General features: G+C 33.6%; 1 protein-coding gene across 2 annotated transcripts in view; it reads left to right on the top strand.

The window, feature by feature from the left end:
- The window catches only part of CIP2A (cellular inhibitor of PP2A), a 40,153-nt gene extending 20,901 nt beyond the window's left edge, over positions 1–19,252 (top strand). For both annotated transcript variants that reach the window (XM_007985890.3, XM_038003291.2), the window contains 12 exons: positions 395–554; positions 2,087–2,228; positions 3,271–3,370; positions 5,495–5,613; positions 7,987–8,182; positions 8,821–8,895; positions 8,982–9,092; positions 11,449–11,645; positions 14,371–14,484; positions 15,119–15,201; positions 16,462–16,601; positions 17,522–19,252. In XM_007985890.3, the coding sequence (XP_007984081.1) occupies positions 395–554; positions 2,087–2,228; positions 3,271–3,370; positions 5,495–5,613; positions 7,987–8,182; positions 8,821–8,895; positions 8,982–9,092; positions 11,449–11,645; positions 14,371–14,484; positions 15,119–15,201; positions 16,462–16,601; positions 17,522–17,692 (1,608 nt within the window). In that variant the 3' untranslated portion in view covers positions 17,693–19,252. The remainder of the gene's footprint in view (positions 1–394; positions 555–2,086; positions 2,229–3,270; positions 3,371–5,494; positions 5,614–7,986; positions 8,183–8,820; positions 8,896–8,981; positions 9,093–11,448; positions 11,646–14,370; positions 14,485–15,118; positions 15,202–16,461; positions 16,602–17,521) is intronic.
- Positions 19,253–19,569: the final 317 nt, after the last annotated feature.

Below are 19,569 nucleotides of genomic sequence, written 5' to 3'. Positions count from 1 at the left end.
ACATTTAAAAAGCCCTTTGAGGATCTTGATGGAAATTATTTGTGGTTATAAACTATTAAGACCAGTGTCTATTATGTAATTATTATAATTTTAGCAGATTCAGGATATTTGTTTTCAGTAAATACTTTTAGTTTAGAATAATTTTTAAATCACAAAGTCTGTTTAAGAAAGTCTTATTTGTAAAACCTTACTAATTTGAGAAAAAAGCCATAGCCCTCAAAACTGAATAAAAGTATAAATTTTAAATAAAAATTTATTCACAAGAGACTTAAGTCAATGGCATATTGAAGGAAATATTAAAAATTTAAAGAGAGTGTTAGAGTTCAATGATGACTATTTCTGTATTGTATATTCCATTTTTGTTTTTAATCATTTGTGATGGATAATTCTCCAGGATGTCATAGATGCTGCTAACTGTTCCTCGGCTGATCGTTTTGTCACCCTTCTGCTGCCTACAATCCTTGATCAACTTCAGTTCACAGAACAAAATCTGGATGAGGCTTTAATAAGAAAAAAATGTGAAAGAATTGCCAAGGCCATTGAAGTTTTGTTAAATATCCTTTACTGTCATCAACATGAAAACTATATAACTAACCATTCTTTTTTTTCTAGTATTGCATTCACTGCATTTTGTCTTTATTTGTAATTTGTCACTTTATGCTATTTATCTAGAATTATTGAACTGAAATTTGAAGTGTAGAAAAAATTCTCAATGATTCTGAAAAAGATCCATGATTTTTTTTCCTTATTTTTCTGTGTGAAACTTTTAAGCTAAGGTACGTTTTTAAAAATGCTATTGAAGCTTTATTTTAACATTTATATCACAATTTGACATTTGGTGGTAAATTTTAAAATAACTATTCTGTTACTCCTTGTTACTGTTTTCTGCCTAATGCTAATTATTTCCCCTGGACGATTAGTAGTGCCATTTTTTTGGTGATGTGTATTCGTGGATAAGGAAATACTGATAGAGTTGTCATGATTTTAGCTCAGTTGTTTTACCTTATGTTTTCAAAATAAAGCCTTCATAATTGCTTTAATAATGGTTATACAAAAAGACAAGTATATCAACACAAATTCATTCATTTAAAAAGAAACCTTGAACTATTAGTTTCACTACTTAACTTCTAGATACTGATTTTCTAGGTCTTCCTTGTGTTTACTTTTTCATAGACCAACTAATTCTGAGTTGCTAAGAAGTCCAAGTCCCAATTTTAAAATATTTCATTAATACTTTTTTACTATGAGTATAAAGCCACTGTATCTCAACCAGATCTCTTAAATGTATCTAGTCAGGTTTCCTTGTATCTCAATGCAACAAGAATATGTTCTACTCTGTCCTAGAGCAAACTCAACCTTGTTTAATATCCTCTTCTAAGGTACTGCTCCTTAATTTTCCTCATTTAAAGCCGTGATTCTCAACCCTGATTTCCTACGTAAAATCACCTGGAGAGCATGTTAAAAAAAAAAAAAGAAAATCGATGCAGAACCTTACTTAAAGAGATTCTGATTTAAGTGGAGTGATGTGAAACCCTGAAATCATTAGGTGGTGTGTGTTTGCGTGTTGGCTTTTTTGTTTGTGATTGTTTAAACTACCCAGGTGATTCTAACATGCAGCCAAAGTTGAAAACCACTGCAGTAGGGATACATGATTGCTTGACCTTAGAGATATTTATAATTATTAAAGTGGGTCCTTCTCATTGAATTAGACCACAGCTTGGCCCTTTTTAAATAGCTGCTATTTACATTAATTTATAATATACAAATATGACAAAACAACTTCCCCTTTTTCAATAAATATTTATTGAACCACTGAGATTCTTGCTAACAAAAAACACACATCCAATGGAGAGAGATCCTCGCTGTTTTAACCATTGAGTCAGAAACTTTTGGTGCCAGTCCATCTCTTAACATTTACTACTCATTTAAATTGTGTGAGTTTCAATTTCCTTGTCTGTCATTGAGCTAATTTAACAATAATTATACTGGACAACAGTGATGATATAATTTGTGTGAAATCATCCTGAATGTTACCTTTTACACATAAAGTGAGAATTTTTTTGTTGTATGTCTTAACAAAACTTACCTCTCTGTGGAGATGATACACTAAAAATGCACATTGCAAAAATCCTGACAACTGTCAAGTGTACCACTCTGATAGAACAACAGTTTACATATGGCAAGATTGACCTGGGGTTTGGAACAAAGGTTGCAGATTCGGAATTATGGTGAGTATATAAACTCTAATGACAAAATGGCAAGGCAGTAAAAAATCAAAAGATGTGGTGATTCTCATCCTTTTGGAGGACCATCTTTTGGTTATAACTTAAGGTATAACAGATTAACAAACATATTTTCATAATGAATTTTTTGTAAATTCATTCAATTTGTAGATTATGTGCTTTTTGAAGAAATGTTAAATTTGTTGTTTTTTATTGTTTAGGTTTGTTTTGTCTTGTTTTAACTTACTGTAATTATCTAAGGGTTCTGAACATTTCTGGAGCTCCTTTTTGACATTGCCTCAGTAATTAACTATAATTTTACTTTTTTAAATGAAAAGCATGAAAAAACAGAAGGGTCTTTTTATTACAAGGAAATCAGTCACTGCTGAAGGTTTTTTAGTAACAGTCAATTCTCCTTAGCAGGTCAGGAATTATGGTTAAAGGTGGATTTTCACTGATGGTAATAAGATATTATTTTATACCCCCCCATGAATTAAGTCCATCTAATAAATCTTTATTGAGGACCTACTAAGTGCTAGACACTATGATTTGTTTCTGTTTCCACAAATGTCACAATTGTCACTAATTGTGCACCTTTAGAGTTAGAATTATCTGTTTTTATATGTGTATACTCCTTTCAGGTACAAAACTCAGAACATGACCTAGTATAATTCATTTATTACATATTAGATATTCTATATTGCCTAAGGTTACCATCTATTGTTGATATTCTAGTGACAAAGTTAAGAATTAAATGGACTATCTTTCAAAACTACTACTTACTTGAAACAGAAAGTTGAAGCATGTTGGTAGTAAAAGAAACACTGTCTAAACTAAGGCTGTTAATGCCAGTTTGCTCTCTTTGGGTCTTGAGTTATAAGAATGTTGATTGCTTTGAGATTTTTACTTCTCAATAGATACAGGACTTTATCATCTTGAATTTTAAAAACAAAAGTGTTGGATTTTTCATTTTCTTTAGAATTTTGGACAGAAACAAGCTTTAAGAAATTTTTCAATTATCTAATTTAAATGTGACTTATCTTTAAAGCAAACTTGCTGCTGATGTAATTTTGAAAACTCTTGATTTGATTAACAAACTTAAACCTTTGGTTCCTGGTATGGAAGTAAGCTTCTACAAAATCCTTCAGGTGAGTTTAAACTCTTCAAACATTGAAGTTTATTCATACAAAAATGGTCCTAATACAAGTTTCTTTTTTAATGTTCTTAATCTTTAGAAGATAACTCTCTGAATTGGCATTGAGAAGAAAGTTTAAAGTTGTCTTAAGCAGTTATAATAGTCTCATTGCACAGTTATTTTATATACTTTCACAGGAATTGAACATACGTGCTCATGACACTAATGTAGAGAATGTTCACAATAGTGCTGCTTCCTCAGCCTTTTCCTTTCTTGTGTTGTACATTTCTTCATTTGTTTCTGTTGGCGTTGGAGGAAGAGTGGTATTTGTTTTAGGGTTTTTGTTTTTGGTTAGGGTTGATGTAGGGTATTAAGGGGATAGGGAGACAGCTGGAAGAAAAGGACTTGATTGTGGTAATTAGAAGGGCTGTGCAGAAAATAGCTAAGTCACGAATTTCAATGATGATAGTAGCTGAATAAGATCTCTAGATGTTATCAAAAGACAAAGTACAACAAATTTAGTTCAAAGTTCTAACTGACTTTTATTTGTGATTCTAGAATTTGGCAGCCTCATTCCATAAAATAGAATGAATCATTCCCCTGGGCTAAGCAGAGAAAGTTGACTTTATAGACCCGAAAAAGGCTGAAGAAAGCACAAATAGGGAACTGAAAGCAGATTGGTCATTTCAAAGTTACTTTTCTTATAGAGTTATAATAAAGGGGTGTTCCTTATTACACTGACTCAGGTTGACTGAAATCTCCTGGTTTTTGGGAAAACTGGCCCATTTCAAAGTGCAGTTTGATTACATGGCACTCATCCAAGTGACTCCTTTCTGGTTTGGTCTGGTCTGCTAAAGCATCGTGTAGGAGACTAGTCCAAAACATTGGCCTCTTAAAAACTTTGTGTAATAATATCTACCTTGATATCTACAGCACCTACCTTTACAACAGATGTTTAATAAAAATGTGTGAATTAAGTTATTACAGTAGCTTGACAGAGATGGCTCTAGTGACTGTGTAGACAGTGTAGAAGCCAAAACTGAAACCTTAGGCAGGGACCACTCGTATGTTTTGAGAACATGTTTAAGGGACTGAGTTCAAATGTTGACTCTACTAGTTCTTAGTACAGACTTGAGTAAGTTATTTCACCTCTCTCAACTTCAATTTCCTTGACTACAAACTGGAAATAATGAGGCTTACCATTGAGGGTTTTGGAGATAAAGCTCTGTTCTTATCACAGTTCTATGATATTGGATTATGCTCAAGTACCTACAAGGTACTCAACATTTTAATTATAAGGGATTTATATTTTAATATTTTCTTCACTAATATCTCAATGTATTTTTTAAAGGAGTCAAACTGATGTTTTGTCCATTATTTAAGATGTGTTTTTCATAATACAGATTGAGCATCCCTAATTTGAAAATCTGAAATGCTCCAAAAAACAAAATGTTTTAAGTACCAAAATGAGGCTCAAAGGTAATACTCAAAAGAAATGCTTACTGAAGCATTTTGGAGTTTTGAATTAGGGATGCCCAACCAGTAAGTATATATAAATATTCTAAAATCTGAAAAAAATCAAAAATTTGAAACACTTCTGGTCGCAGACATTTTAGATATATGTTGATGATTTGGGACTTACAATACTAATGTAAAATATTTACTGACATGAATGATTGAAGTAAGTATTTTTTTGTTCTTTAAATGTTCTAATTTAATTTGAATTTTACCTTTTATTTTATGGCCTTAATTTGGAAGTGATTGGCCATTTTTTTCTTTTAAATGATAGCTTGGAAAAAACATTAATTCTACACATCAGTCAGTTGTGGGTTTTTTAATCCGTGAAAATATATAAGTTATAATTTTTATAGGCACATTTGAAAGCATTCAAAACCTTTGCCAAGTTTTTTTTTTTAAACTAGTGTTCATATCGATTACATGGCAGTGTAAACAGCTTTAACAAGGTATAATATATTCAAACTATATTATAATATAGACTGTAATATATTCAAACATTAGAAACATTTTAGAATTTGCCTAGAATTAAGATTTAGATATATTTGCTCACCTCATATCTAAAAGAGCTGACATTGTCTATTCTTTCTGCCGCTTCTTTTTTGGTGTCTGATTTATTTAGGACCCACGTTTGATTACTCCTTTGGCTTTTGCTTTAACGTCAGATAATAGAGAACAAGTACAGTCTGGACTGAGAATATTATTGGAAGCTGCTCCACTACCAGATTTTCCTGCTTTAGTGTGAGTTGTAATCATTTGCATTGTTATCTCTTGTGGTGTTGGAATACCCTGCTATGTTTCTTTAGTCCTCAGTATAGATAGACAAGCAAATTAGTGAATTGAAGACTTCATTGTAATAGTAATTTTTCAAATGATTTCTAAAAATGTTTGATTCTTATAAATGAGAAGTTCAGATGTATACTCACTCAGGGAAAAGCTAGATCCAGGCAGTTAAATGTTTTTCAGGTACCATCCCTCTATGTCTCTAGCCACTTCTTCTTAATGATAACTTCTGGACACTCTAAGCTTACATCCTCCCAGTTTAGTTCCTCCATAGAAAGAGCTGTTCCTTCCCGACTGTTTAAGGAAAAGGTCTAAGCATTAGTCATTGACCAGTCCTGGGTAATCAATGAGAACGATGTGGACTAAAAGTTACTTGGGATAGGAGAATAGGAGAGTTCCTCAAGAAAAAAATCTGAGTGTTTATCAGAAAGTGGAAAAATGACTACCAGGCAAAATTTTCTACTATACTTGTTAATTTCAAGCAATAAGAGTATTTGCAATTACGCTGGAAAAAAATTCAGGTTTCAGGTCTCTCTGAACTAAATGTCTATTAGGAGTCTGGTTTAAAAACTTTTTTAAAGTCATTTATACATACAAATTTGTAAAAATGGTTTGAATAATTTGAAGCAGTTGATCAACAGATAAGATATTCCCTATATACCAGGGTCAGCAAACTGGCCAGTGGGCAGGCACCTGTTTTTGTAAATAGTTTTATTAGAATATGGCCATACCCACACATTTTTATACTCTGTCTATATTGCTTTCACTCTATAAAAGCAGAATTGAGTAATTGTAACAGAGACCAAGTAGGCTCTTGAGTCTAAAATACTTACTATTGACCTATAAGAAAAAGTGTGCTGGTCCATGCTATATGCTATTCACTGATTTAGCGATTCCACTTTTCAGAATTAGCAATTTAGGTCATCATACCTTAAGAGTTAAAGTATGGGATGTAAGACCTAGAGAACATGTAACCAAAATTCCCTTAATTTTATAATAAATTTTTTTAACAGCAACAACAAAAATACATAGGAAGCTTTTCAAGTTACAAGTTAAAAGTGGTCTGTAAAGCTGCTCTATTTTGTGATGGCCTACTTGCATAAACTGGTAATCTGACATGAAACAAAACCTCAAAAGCTTCAAAGGGGAAATTTGCAGCCTCACTGAACATGGGAGTCTTATCCTCTGCCTCTGTATGTGAGGCCTTCCCACCATTTTGTGTCTTGGCATTCCCTATCCTATTTGTGTTGTATATAACTTTTTCTTTGAGCATTATCTCAGGTGTCCATTTTATGCTTACTATTTAGTGCCCTTATTTGACATTATCTTGGGCAGTTTAATAAGCTGAATGTATATTATGGATGCATTGGTAGGTAGGATTTTTTTGTGTGTGTATTTACTTGTTTGTTTTCGAGACAGGGTCTCATTCTATCACCCAGCCTGGGGTGCAGTGGTGTGATCATGACTTACTGCAGCTTCGACCTCTGGGACTCAAGTGATACTCCCTACTTAACCCCCTGAGTAACTGGGACCACAGGCGTGTGCCACCACACCTGCCTAATGTATTTATTTTTTGTAGAGGTAGGGTCTCACCATGTTGCCCAGGCTTGTCTCGAACTCTTGGACTCAAATGATCCTCCCAAAGTGCAGGGGTTATAGGTGTGAGCCACCATGCCCAGCCTATGGTAAATTAGACTGAGTGCCTGCCATCATGCAGTTTGTACTTTAGTTAAGAGACACTTCACTATGGAGAGGATGGATGGTTAATAATAGTATTATATAGGGCATTCCCTCTGAAGAGGTGAATTTGAACTAAGATCTGATGATAAGAAGGAGCCAGCCCTGTGGAGATGTGGTAGAAAGCATGTTCCAGGTAAAGGAACAGCTCATATGAAGGCCTGGGGTAGGAGAAAGAGAGGATTTTAAAGGGCTGGAATGGAAGTCAGGTTGGTGAAAAGTATGTACTGAGTGAGAAAGGTAAAAGACTAAGGATGTAAAGGCCAGGTGATATCCCCCATGATAAGAACATTATTCTGACCAGTACCAATAACTTTGAACTTATTACAGATAATCCACACTCATAAACTAGTCTTACAATGCCTCCAAACCAGAAGTGAAACTGTCATTATAAAGGGTTAGAAACAGAAAAGTAGATGCTCTGGAAAATTTGGAATATTTCCAAAGACTTCATTTCATCATGGTCTCCAAGATTATTTGAAGATATCTATTCAAAAAAAGGACCCATTCCTAAAGATTCCCTAAGTCTACACTAAGTCTGCCTTTTTTTCTATTTTCATATATATTTTTTTCCTTTCTTTGACTCCCATTCAGACTTGGAGAAAGTATAGCAGCAAATAATGCCTATAGACAACAGGAAACAGAACATATACCCAGAAAAATGCCCTGGCAATCATCAAATCACAGTTTTCCTACATCAGTAAAGTGTTTAACTCCTCCTCATTTGAAAGATGGTGTTCCTGGATTGAATATTGAAGAATTAATAGAGAAACTTCAGTCTGGAATGGTGGTGAGTGAAAAATAGCAATTATAACCTAGTACATATTAGCTACATGTCAGCCCCTATTATAACGTGTATCTAAACACTGTTAGGTATAGATTTCACTATTGAAAACTTATTTTTTAATATAAAAAATAACAATATTTTGGAAAATTTGGAAATGAAGAAAAATCAGTCAAAATTTCAACATTTTGCTGGGTGTGGTGGCTTACACCTGTAATCCCAGCATTTTGGGAGGCCGAGGCGGGCAGATCGCCTGAGCTGAGGAGTTCAAGACCAGCCTGGGCAGTATGGCAAAACCCCGTCTCTATTAAAAATACAAAAAATTAGCTGGGCGTGGTGGCACATGCCTGTTGTCTCAGCTACTCGGCAGGCTAAGGCAGGAGAATCACTTGAACCTGGGAGGCAGAGGTTGCAGTAAGCCACGATCACACCACTTCACTCCAACCTGGGTGACAGAGTGAGACCCATCTCAAAAAAGAAAAGAGAAATATTTGTGACCTATCTGATGTAGCATTTGTTTTTATTTTGTTACTCATCATTAAGTTTTAATGATTTAGTTTTGAAATAGGCACTTATTTTGTCATTGTGTCAAAATATTTTATTAAAATTTTCTGATTTTTTTTTTTTTTACTCTTAAAATGTAGGTGAAGGATCAGATTTGTGATGTGAGAATATCTGACATAATGGATGTATATGAAATGAAACTATCCACATTAGCTGTGAGTATAAGCTTATTTTAATGATGTATAATATGCTTTAATAGATGTATTCCTTAAATGAAAATTAATGATATGTTTTCTTGTAGTCCAAAGAAAGCAGGCTACAAGATCTTTTGGAAACAAAAGCTCTAGCCCTTGCACAGGCTGATAGACTGATTGCTCAGCATCGCTGTCAAAGAACTCAAGCTGAAACAGAGGTGTGTAGAATATGAAGACACATCTGATTTCTAGAAAAATTTAAAAAATGAAGTAAAACATGCAAAATATTAGTTATGTATTTGTTACTCTAATTGAATTACATTCTCCTTAGCATTTGACATGCCTACTTCCTTCTTCCTGAAATTCTGTCCTCTAATTTTGGTTACATCATTATCTGATTTTTTTTCCTATCTAGTATTATTTTCCTGTATTATTTATGTTGTACCTTTAAGTGTTGGGGACTCTGAAGATTTTGTTCTAAACCTTTATCCTTCAGTTTTGTGTTCTGTGGTTTCAGTGGTTACCAAAATAGTAATGTTCCTAATTTTATATGTCAAGCACAGATCATTTTCCTGAGCACCGGGTGCCTATGTTGCTCCATTTAAATATACAGCAAATACCACAAACTCAACATAACCAATAATGAACTAATCGCCCTTTCCTTTTTAGAATTATTCTTATGTATTCCCTCTGCTGTTTTTAGTGTTCTACAAATAAGAACCCTGGAAATCACACAGTTTTTACCTCCTATAATTATTCACCAAGTCCAGTTGATTTTACCTTCTAAATATTACTCTTTTCTGCCGTATCTCTGTTTCTACCACTATTTGTTACAGGCTGAATCCTTTTCATTTTTTGTATGAATCATAGCAGAGCAATTAGTCTTCCTCCCTCTAGTCTTCTACCCTCTTCTCAGCTACTCTACAGCCAGTCATCTTTCCTTGGTTATACCCCTTTACCTAGCCCCTCCTCCAGGGATCTCTAAGGCAGTAAAATGATCCTGTCCCTTTTGTGCTGAGTATCTTTCACAGTAGTTGCTATTGCTTTCAGAATATCATTAAAATTCTTTAGTTTGGCATATAAGGAATCTAACTACATAGTCCTCAATCCACATCTTTCATTTCTGCGCGTTCTTTGCAGTCAACCGTGTTAGGCTACTTTGTTTTTTCTGGAACTTGACATATTCTGGTATTTCCTCGACTTTCCTTGACTTAGCATGTCTGGAACACCTTTTCCTCTCTTCTGCCTAACTCAGAATCCTTCAGATTTCAGTTAAAATACCCCCATTACCCAGAAGCCTACTCTGGTCTCCTTCCCACACATATGTTTGACAATCCTTCCTCTGTGTATCAAACCTATGCTTATCTCTCAATAACATTTTTCAAACCATGTGGAAATTCTTTTATCCCACCACTCATGGTATCAAAGACTGCTTCTATAGCTCCAGGCCCTAGCATAGCACTTGGCACGTTATAGATGCTCAGTAAATTTGGCATTCTACTATGTACATATATAATGTATACCTTAAGAGTGAACTTACTGCAGCAATATGAAATTACCAGCAGATACAAATGGAATCTATACAACTTGATATTATTTATAATGAATGAATTATAATAAAGTGTTCCTGGCTTTTGATAGATGCATCAAAATGAGTGACTAGTAAAATGACTCTTAAGTATTTTTAGAATAATGGTATTCTTTTTTTTTTCCCCGTATTTATTTCTTTTTTTCTTATTTTAACATGGTTTCATTTGTCTTAACTGGTATGTTGAATTTGTCACAAATTACAAGAAAGAACATTAGTGATATTAAAATAATTTTTCCTTCTCTTCTCATAGCACATTCTTATATTTTCTGTCTGTTGGACATGTCTTGTATTTTATTAGAGAGTTTAGTATTTTATCCATGTTACTGGAAAAGTTTCTTATAAAAATAGTACTAAATCACTGGATATAGCTTCTTTACAAAGTCAAAAACGGAGAAGGGCTTAGGGTTTTGTTTAGCATTCTAAAATAAAGTCCAAAGGGCTGGAGGGAACCGAGTTTTTTTATTCTAGTGATTTTTCTGCTTTTTTAGTGTTTCATATCACATAATAAATACAGGCAGGTTATGATATAGGTTATATTCCTTGATTATACTAGCTTAATTTTAAGTGTTTGATTAAGCATCTGTGATGTCGTTAAGATTTTGTTCTTAATTCTCACCTGAAATGAGAATGCTGATGGTGTGCACACTTAGCAGTTTAGTGTTAATGGCTACCTCTGAGGACCATATCTTTTTAATTGAATACTGTATGTAGCGCTACCTTCATGTTGCTGCAGTTGTATCCATTTCCATTAATTTGATCATAGTGAGATTGTTTTTATCAGATAATGTATTAAATAAAAAATCCTAACAGTATCCAACTTATTAGAAGTAAAGTCTTAAGTATATATGACTAATACAGCTTTGCATGACCCAATAGATACCAGCTTATTAGTTAATTAGTAAACTTTTAAATTCTAGGTATGTGTTGAGCATATGATATAGATGATGGAAAAGTCTATTTTTTGTTTTGTTTTGTTTTTGAAGGCACGGACACTTGCTAGTATGTTGAGAGAAGTTGAGAAAAAAAATGAAGAGCTTAGTGTGTTGCTGAAGGCACAACAAGTGGAATCAGAAAGAGCCCAGAGTGATATTGAGCATCTCTTTCAACATAATAGGAAGTTAGAGTCTGTGGCTGAAGAGCATGAAATACTGACAAAATCCTACATGGAACTTCTTCAGAGGTAAATAAAGTAAAATCTTCTGTGTAAGGTTAGAATCTAGAATGAACAAACAGCATTTTTTTTTTCTGAGACCCGAAAATCCTTTTGTAAGCATTTCATGTATTCTGATAACACCTAAGGTAAGTAATTAGCAAGAAACTTAAGTCATTATGAAATGAAGTGTTGCTTCCTCAAACTCAGTATCAATGTTGGAAACAAAATACAGGTCTTTCCATTTGACTTTTATGTATTCATACAGTCAGCAGTCATTTGGGAGATAAGCTCCACAAGGACAAGTTTGTCTGTTTTGATCACTGACAAATCCCTAGGGCCTGCAGGAGTGCTTGCTGCATAGTTAGGCACTTCATTAATAATTTTTAAATAAACTTAGTTGTCAAATTAGTATTAGGTTGAATGGTCATTTCTGCAGATCAAAAGTAGCTGAATATTGGCAATTTCATATCATTCAGCCTAATAGAATGGAAATCTAGGTGTGTTTAACTCATCTCTTAATGTCATTAATTATAGTTTACTTAATATGTGTGATTATATCTGTAGAATAAGTTTGCATAGGTGAATTGCTAAGTTAAAGGGTATGTATATTTAATGTTTTGATAGATATTTTTAAATTTTCCTCCAAAATGTGATACAGATTGAGTATCCTTTTTGAACACAGTGGTAGCACTCAAAAAGTTTAATATTTTGGAGTACTGTTGATTTTAGACTGATTTTGGATTTTCAAATTAGTGTTGCTCAGCCTGTACCAATTTGTGTGCCTGCTAACAAAGTGTGATTGGTTTTCCCTCCCTTATAAACTCTTATCTTTTTACGCCAATTGTAAAACTTCTGAATTACAGGGAAGACCAGGAAAAATTATGTATTTTCTACCAACCAATAAAAGTAAAAGCACTCTGGGGGAACTTGTTTATTACTTTATATTTTAAGATTGTTCTATGCTGTTAATACAGAGATACAGAAATTTTTAGCTTGGCATGGTACATATGCTTATTTGCCCATCAATAATAATGAAGGGTGAGAAATGAATAGTATCTAGAAAATGATGACAAAGTAATTTTTTAGCAGGATATTTTCCCTAGCAACTTTTTACAAAGTATGATTGTTTGAGGCACCACTGATAAAGTGTGGTATTAGCAATAAGCCAGGTTGAGAACTTCAGCAGTGAAGAAATTACGTTATAGAACTGAAATGGGGTCCGTTTGCTCAATACAGTAAAACCAGGTGTCTGCACCAAGGTTTGCAGTGATGGAACAAAAGGCTTTTATTGCAGGGTGCCAAGCAAGGAGGATCAGGCAGCCAAATGCTCAAATCTTGACTGCCCCCCAGTAGCTTGCAGGCAAGGATTTTTAAAGACAGGAGTAAATTTCAGGAAAGTGGAAGTTACAGGCAAAAATCATAAATCAATAAAGGTTACACATTGGTTTAAGTTTAAAGGAGAGGACATTGTGGAGCAGGGGCTTACACGTAATGGGTAGACCCAAAGATTTTTCGATTTGCAGTTGGTTAAGGAAGAGCAGCTTTGTTTAAAAATTTAGGGTCAGTAGAAAAATGTGAACTAGCTAGGGAGAGTGACTTTGTTCAAGACCCTGAGAAAGAAACTTAGAACAAAGAACAGTGGTTAAAATTCAGCCTTAATTTCCCCCTTATCTGAGGTCTACTTGTCAATGGATCTGGTCACTGGGGTTCCTCAGTGAGGGCCCGGGTCTCTGAAATACAACTCAGGGACATGTGTTAAGTTGTTTTCTTCAAGTTCTATAAAGAATCAAGTCTCTCTGGTACTCTTTAAGTTTGTTAACTATTGATTTAGGCTACTATTACCTTCCTGTTTAACAAGTTACTTATTTACTTCTAGGACTAGCTAGGTCCCTGGAATTTCCCTTGAATGAACTCAGGATTTTCCTTTATTTTCCAGCTTGAGGTCCTCAGACCTCCTAAAAAGGGGGTCCCTGCTATGTCTCACATAGAGAACGTAAGACATAGGCAGGGTCCAAGAAAAATATGTGGTTTCTAAGACCTGCTTTTGTTCCAGCTAGTGATTTAGGGGCCAGAAGGTGAAATTCCTTGAATGGACAAATGGATAACATGTAAATGAAGCTGGCTGGGGAAAAGGTCATTTGTAATGGTCAGGACTGTCTAAAGGTACTCAAACTCAGATTGTTGAAATTTCTGTATGGATTAGATACAAAAACTGCTAGCCAAATTTGGCTACTGGTTTTTTTTGTTTGTTTTGGTTTGGTTTTTGGGTTGCTTTTTTAAAATCTTTGTACTTAGTGAAATAAAAAGGACATTTTATGCTTATGGTAGTTGAGTATCAAAGTATCACTTTAGAAAGGATTTTTTTCTGTGTTTACTTTGCAGATAAAATAAATAGGACTATTAGATGCAGAGTTTTAAAGAGACAAATGTAGAACCCTAAACTTATTTATAGCAAATTATGTAATGCAATATCATCTGTAAAATAAGGCTTTATATCCATAAATATGAGATTAATGCCCCACACATATCTGTCTCATAGTAATTTTTACTACATCTGTCAACCAAAACATGTATTTACTGCCTTTTAGAGTTGATCAAATTCTGTTTATGTCCTGCTTGTTCATAACATTCCTTCTCTTCTAGCATATGAAATTTGGTTAGAAGAGATAGTAAAGAAAACACTATTGAGTTTCTTTTCTCCTTCATATGTTTTCCTCCATAATGATGCCAACTCATTTTCTTGTCTTTTCAGAAATGAAAGTACTGAAAAGAAGAATAAAGATTTACAGATCACATGTGATTCTTTGAATAAACACATTGAGACAGTGAAAAAGTTGAATGAGTCACTCAAGGAACAAAATGAAAAGTAAAATCTCTAGTTCTGGATTCTGAATATGTGGGATTTTTCAAAACCAAAATGATTCTCTTTATATAGAATATTGTTTTTTATTGATAAAATTAATAGAATTGTCACTTATTTTAGATATAAGATATATATTTGGTGGAATTCACAGGCAATTGCTGTTCTTAGAAATTGTTTTAAATGCCGAGCGTGATGGCTCACGCCTGTAATCCCAACACTTTGGGAGGCTGAGGTAGGTGAAGCACATGAGGTCAGGAGTTTGAGACCAGCCTGGCCAACATGGTGAAACTCTGTCTCTACTGAAAATACAAAAATTAGCTGGGTGTTGTGGTGGGTGTCTGTAATCTCAGCTACCCAGGAGGCTGAGGCAGGAGAATCACTTGAACCCGGGAGGCAGAGGTTGCAGTGAGCACAAGATCATGCCACTGCACTCCAGCCTGGGTGACAGAGTGAGACCTTCCTTTTTTTTTTTTGTATTTTTAGTAGAGATGGGTTTTCACCATGTCAGCCAGGATGGTCTCGATCTCCTGACCTTGTGATCTGCCCACCTTGGCCTCCCAAAGTGCTTGTTAGGGGAAAAAAGTTACAAATGGCATATGGTTCATTAATGTTTTCTTCCATTTTTTTATAACTTCAGAAGTATTGCCCAATTAATAGAGAAAGAAGAACAGAGAAAAGAAGTACAGAATCAGCTAGTAGACAGAGAACATAAGCTAGCAAGTAAGTGGCTTCTTATTTAATACATTGTCTATTCTTAATGTATTTGTTTTGGAAGCATGAGTGGTTTTGTTTGCTTTTTTATTTTCTACTTCCCTTATTGTTTTAAACCTTAAATCACATTTGAAATGGCTTCCCTTTTCTTGACATAATGTTTCACAAAAGCAGTTCAGTTTGATCAAGCTGAAAAAGCAGTACATTTTTTAAATTTAGGAACTGTAAGAAATTGGCCAGGCACAGTGTCTCACTTCTGTAATCCCAGCACTTTGGAAGACAGAGATGGGTAGATTTCTTGAGCTCAGGATTTGAGACCAGCCTGAGCAACATGGTGAAACCCCATCTCTACAAAAAATACAAAAATCTAGCCAGGTGTGGTAGTGTGTACCTGTAGTTCCAGCTACTCATGAGGCTAAAGTGAGTTGGAGAATCACTTGAACCTGGGATATCAAGGCTGCAGTGAGCTATGTTCATGCCACTGCACTCCAACCTGGGTGACAAAGCAGGACTGTCTCAAAGAAAAAAAGGAAAGAGATGATTGCCCATTTCATTTAATTTAGTTTTTTTATAATTTCAACTTTTAGAATCAAGGGGCACGTGTGCAGGTCTGTTACATTGGGTATATTGCATGACACGGAGGTTTGGGGTATGGATCTCATCACCCAGGTAGTGAGTATAGTACCAAATAGGTAACAATAGGTAATTTTCGACCCCCTGCCAACTCTAGTCTGCAGTATATATTAGTTCCATCTTTATGTCTATGTGTACTCAATGTTTAGTTCCCACTTAGAAGTGAAAACTTGGAGTATTTGGTTTTCTGTTCCTTCGTTAAATGATTTAGGATTATGGATTGCCCTTTTCAAAATAAAAAAAAGTTTAAGGCACATAACAGCAGGTGGCAGTATTAGGTAACTTTTAGTTACTAGCTTCTTAATGGTATATTTGAAATAATCCAGAAAAACATTTTTGTTCTCACTTGCCTTAGAGCGCAGGCATCTACCTATATAATTTTTCATAGTTGTAGCTCTCCCTTTTCTAACCCTTACACTCTGAGGATTGTCCTTCACCTATATAGCATGTTATATTTAGAATAGAGGATGGAAGAAAGACATGGAGATTTGGTATTTTCTATAGAATACTGTCATAAAAAAGAAGTTTCTCTTCATTGTTCTAGTTATTTTTCTTTTGCTCTTATAGTAGCTACTAAACCATTTCAGAGTAGTCAGTGTAAGACCTCTGTGTATATACTTGACTTTTTTTTTTAAGATTTGCATCAGAAAACAAAAGTACAAGAAGAAAAGATTAAAACCTTACAAAAGGAAAGGGAAGATAAGGAAGAAACCATTGATATCCTTAGAAAAGAATTAAGCAGAACAGAACAGATAAGAAAAGAGCTGAGCATTAAGGTAAGAATCTATTCCATTTCTCATTTGCAGTAAAATGAAAAAGTCTGTTGTGAAAAGGGTAAATATGGATAAATGAATGTACTGTTTCTTCAGCAAATTTTTTAGAAGATATTAGGATATCAAAGCAGCTTGAGTATCATTTGTTACGAGGTTTTCATAATGTATTTTCTAAAATAGTTAAGCAGTTATTAAACAGATACTTTGTGTCAGCACTTACTATTTTCAAGTGTGCAAAGAATACAGAAAGGGGTTACCAGTACTTGATGTCATACATAGGTAGCTGTATAATTTTCACTCTAACAAATATTATATAATATGTTAATAAATATTTTCAACTTACAACTGAAGAAACTGAGTCTGAGGTTACTTACTAAAGTCACACAGCTAATATGTGAATCAACAGATAAATATTCTGAATCTGAGTCCAGGGTTCTTTCTATATTACCATGGTTGCATAGCTTGAGTGGTAGCTATGAATGTACTTTCTGACCTGTTTACTACCAGAAAGATGAGAACAGACTAGGATTGAAAGACTGATCTACTACTACTACTGAGTAATGGAAGAGGCATAAAATTTAGTATCACATTTACAGTTTTTCTGGTTCTGCTTTAATGTAATTATCTTATTAGTAATTTTAATATGTAGTGTGTAGTATTTTCTGCAAAATTTCAGCTGCTGGCATTAACTTAAGACAAGTTGAAAGTGTTCTCAATTTGTATTATAAATTTTAATGTTTAATGATTTTTCGTTTTAAACCACCATATAATTGAATAAACTGAAGTATAATATTTATAGTATTTCTTGAAATGGCTGTTGTACAAATAAAAAAATAGAAGCATCTTAAAGTATATGTATAGAGAAAACATTAAAGTTATTTTTCTTCTCAATTATTCCTCCTCCCCCAACCCCAATTCCTTAGGCTTCCTCCCTAGAGGTTCAAAAGGCACAATTAGAAGGTCGTTTGGAAGAGAAAGAGTCTTTGGTGAAACTTCAGCAAGAGGAATTGAACAAACACTCCCACATGATAGCAATGATCCACAGTTTAAGTGGTGGAAAAATAAATCCAGAAACTGTGAATCTCAGTATATAGACATTATGGCATTTTGGAATTTGTAATCTAATGATATTTTTGATGTATTTATCTATTGGAGGGGGTGGGTAGGGGAGTTAATTTGTGACTTCACAACAATAAGTTATCTAATTTAGTAAAGTCCCTGATCTGATGCATGTTTTTTATTTGATAGTTTGAATAGAAATTTAAATTTTTAAGTTTTGCTTTTTGTTTCTGGCTTTTATTGCTTAAGGCTTTCTTTGGTTCTTACATTAGAAAATCATTTTTAACCTTCATTATCATTTTTCTAAGGTTCTTTCCTTTTTCTTAGTTGCTTTCTATTCTGTGTTGCCTGTCTTATTTGTTGTCATTTGTGATTATTTAGATCTTAAGACCAAACTTTCTTGATCTAACAATCCTAAAGATTACAAAATAAAAATATAAAGGGAGTAAAAGTAAAAAGTACAGTTGAAAGAGAGAAGGTATGATAATGCTAGAGAAGTTTTTCTTTGAAGAAGCAGAGAAGAGAATATTAGTGAATTTAAAATAATTTTTATTATTGCATTTAAAATGCAGTAACGTGGCATAATTTCTAAATTTGAAAAAAATGCAATGGTAATAAAATGTATAAAAATTAGAAAACTGTTATTGTGTTAAACTATTACATTTAAATGATTACATTTAACACAATAGCTGTCTCATAAAAAAATCTAATAACTTGTAGAAGTTTTTTGTAAGGTATATTTAGTGGTTTTTTTCCTCTTTTTTCAAATGTTGCATAGTGGTCCAGATCATCTATTATTAATTATAAGTTTCTTATGATTTACGTAAAGATAATTTGGATTCTACTCTTGCTGCATATTCAGAAAAATATTATTTACTATTAATTCTGGTATGAATTGTATTTAATGTGTTGTCTTAAATAGTTTTTAATTGGTTCATTTAATTTAAAAGCATAGGTTAAATACCTTTATGGTTTTTGTTAAATACAAGGGTCCTTCTGTACTTTTTCTTTGAATTATATGCTCTAACTGCTGTGTCAGAAAAGTTTTTACATCAATATTTTGATTGATTTTATTGCTATACCATTACAGTCATTAATTTTAGTTGGTGTTTTCTTCACCATATCTCTCTTTGATTTAAGTGAATTTAGATTTGTGCAGTTCTGGAAATTTTTTAAAAGGTATTATGCAGAGTAAAACTTTTTAAATTACTATTTGTTCTATAGAGGAGGTACATTCTGTTTCTCTTTTGAAATCGCATGCATTTTCAATCAAATACGAAAAAGTTTAAGTGGATAGATAAGACTGAAGAATAAAAGGTTCTATAAAATAAAAGGGACAAAACGTTAAAGAAATAAATGAATGAATGAACCAAAAACTCTGGGGAAAATCAATCTATCTTTACAATTCAGACATCTTGAGACAGCCTAGCCTAGTGCTGCCCTATACAATTTTCTGTGATGGCAATGTTCTGTGATGTCCGATACCATAGCCAGTGGCTACAAGTGGCCATTGAGCGCTTGAAATGTGGCCTATGCAACTGAAAAAGCTAAATTTTTAATTTTATTAAATTTAATTTTGATAACCATCCTATTAGATAATACAGATCTATCCCATTCTCACAAGTATGTGTTTAAAGAACTCAGTTTGCCTTTTCTTAACGATCTATATAATTACCCCATATATATATTATAGCCATTTTTTAATGTAATTTTAACCTGTTTATTTCTAATCTTCTCTCCCTAAAGAGGAAAGTCCATACTGCAGCTTTGAAAGTGAGTACTAATCATCACCCTTCATCTCTTTCTGTCTCTTGTAACACCTTTCATATTGTTTCTATTATTTTTCTGAGTGCCTTTACTATATCACTTACTTTTGTTTTCTTGTTGGACTGTGTACCTCATTTAAAAAGCA

Source organism: Chlorocebus sabaeus, chromosome 22 (assembly GCF_047675955.1).
Source record: "Chlorocebus sabaeus isolate Y175 chromosome 22, mChlSab1.0.hap1, whole genome shotgun sequence".
Taxonomy (NCBI): domain Eukaryota; kingdom Metazoa; phylum Chordata; class Mammalia; order Primates; family Cercopithecidae; genus Chlorocebus; species Chlorocebus sabaeus.
The sequence above is the reverse complement of the archived record's forward strand: the minus strand, read 5'-3'. Positions and strand labels throughout refer to the sequence as shown.